This window comes from Nanorana parkeri, unplaced genomic scaffold (genome assembly GCF_000935625.1).
Source record: "Nanorana parkeri isolate BGI_ZX_2015 unplaced genomic scaffold, ASM93562v1 scaffold1799, whole genome shotgun sequence".
Lineage (NCBI taxonomy): Eukaryota > Metazoa > Chordata > Amphibia > Anura > Dicroglossidae > Nanorana > Nanorana parkeri.
Window position 1 is genome coordinate 18644 of NW_017308067.1, and position 1936 is coordinate 20579.

General features: G+C 53.6%; 1 protein-coding gene across 1 annotated transcript in view; it reads right to left on the reverse strand.

Moving 5' to 3' along the window:
- Positions 1–1936, reverse strand: part of SMPD1 (sphingomyelin phosphodiesterase 1) — a 13357-nt gene that overhangs the window by 6399 nt on the left and 5022 nt on the right. The window contains exon 3 of the mRNA XM_018571652.1: positions 1508–1679. Coding sequence (XP_018427154.1) covers positions 1508–1679 — 172 coding nt within the window. The remainder of the gene's footprint in view (positions 1–1507; positions 1680–1936) is intronic.

A 1936-nucleotide genomic window follows, 5' to 3' on the forward strand; every position in this document is an offset into this window, starting at 1 on the left:
GGGTGTCATTGCTCGGCAGGTAGCTCACTATTTTGCAGGTAGCTCAATATTCTAAGGCAGCTGATTATTCTGCAGGGTGACGGAGGAAGTTACATTGCTACTTTTCGTGTTGCGTTAACCCCTCGCTGTCCGGAGCAGTCTCCGATCCTCAGGACATTGCGGAACCTTCATGAAGACAAAGTACGAGGCTGCCCCCTAGTGGGCACAGAAGACAATGGCGGGGATCATCGTTCATCTCTACACATCCGGATCCATCAATATATTTCATCCATTGATCACATAGAATCCTCCATCTCATACATCCGATCATTCTGATCTCCTCACCACAGAAGAGGTTTGTAAAGAACATTAAAAAATGAACTGTGACACAGGTGAGGGGACCAGGGGTGGCAGTAAGGCACAAAAGGGGCCCAGGGGTGGCAGGATCACACAGGTGAGGGGCCCAGGGGTGGCAGTATGACACAGGTGAGAGGCCCACGGGTGGCAGTATGACACAGGTGAGAGGCCCACGGGTGGCAGTATGACACAGGTGAGAGGGCCACGGGTCGGCGGTATGACACAGTTGAAGGTCCTAGGGGCAGCAGTATGACACACGCGAGGGGCCCAATAGTGCTAATATGACACAGATGAGGGGCCCAAGAGTGGCAGTATGAGAGAGTTGAGAGGCTTAGGGGTGGCATTATGACACGGAGGAGGGACCCAAGGGTGGCAGTGGGCCCCTCACCTGTGCTGTACTGCCACCCAAAGGCCCTCACCTGTCATATCTGGAAGCAGTGTGAACTGAGGACTAGGTGGTGGCCTTACAGATTGGAGAGACAGAAACTTCTAGTGGACTGTGCCATGACCAGGAAGGGGGGGGGGGGAGCCTTTTTTTGGGGCTTGCAGGCCTTTGAGATGGTCTGACAACTCCACCTAGCAATGGTGGGATGGGAAGCTGGTTGCTCCAGGTGGAGATCCTCAAGAAAAATAAACGGGGAGTCAGACTTGCGAATAGCAGAAGTTTCTGAGACGTAGACCCCCAGCAACATCCAGACAACGTAGGGACATTTCCTCAGGGGGGGTCTCAGGTTTACATCAGGATGTCAACATAATGTCCGGACTAAAGTGGAAAGTAGAGTCCACCTTAAGAAGAAAGAAGGCCTTAGGCTTCAGGATCTCCTCCTGGAGAACAAGGAAGGGTTTGTTGTATGTCAAGGCCGCCAATATAGAAACCAGAAGTGATGGTCACCAGTATGGTCACCTAGCAAAAGCAGAGAGAGAGATATCTCCGATCGGTGTAAAGGGGCGAGACAACAAGACTGAGGTCCCATGGAGCCACGGGAGTAAGGACTGGGGGAACAACGCACAACACCCCCTGCACAAGGCATTGAACGATCGAGAGACAAGTGACCTCTAACTAAGTACTGCAGGAAGCTTGAATCAGCATTTTCCCCAAGCAAAGCCATTTCATACTCCTCATCCCATAGACTTAGGTTTACCATCCCAGGAGGTTGGAAACGCTCCTCACCTTCTCATGGTTGTCCTCTGCCTCCTGCAGGATTCCCACCAGCCACTGCAGCTGCCCGGCGGGGTCCGTGAAATTGATGAGGAGCCAGAAATTCTCGCTGGCGCAGTAGTTCATGTTGAGGGACACCAGTCTCAAGCCGGGACCGATCTTCACCGTGTAGAAGCCAAACGTGCTAAAACGCAAAAAGGCCGAGGTCAGAGATTTCACAGAAGAGTCAGAGGACATGAGGGAGAGGACATGGGGGGAGGGAGAGGACATGAGAGGGAGGATGAGGGCGAGAGGGAGAGGATATGAGGGCGGGAGAGGACATGAGGGAGGGAGAGGACATGAGGGAGGGAGAGGACATGAGGGAGGGAGAGGACATGAGGGATGGAGAGGACATGAGGGCGGGAGAGGACATGAGAGGGAGGATAAGGGCGGGGGCGAGGG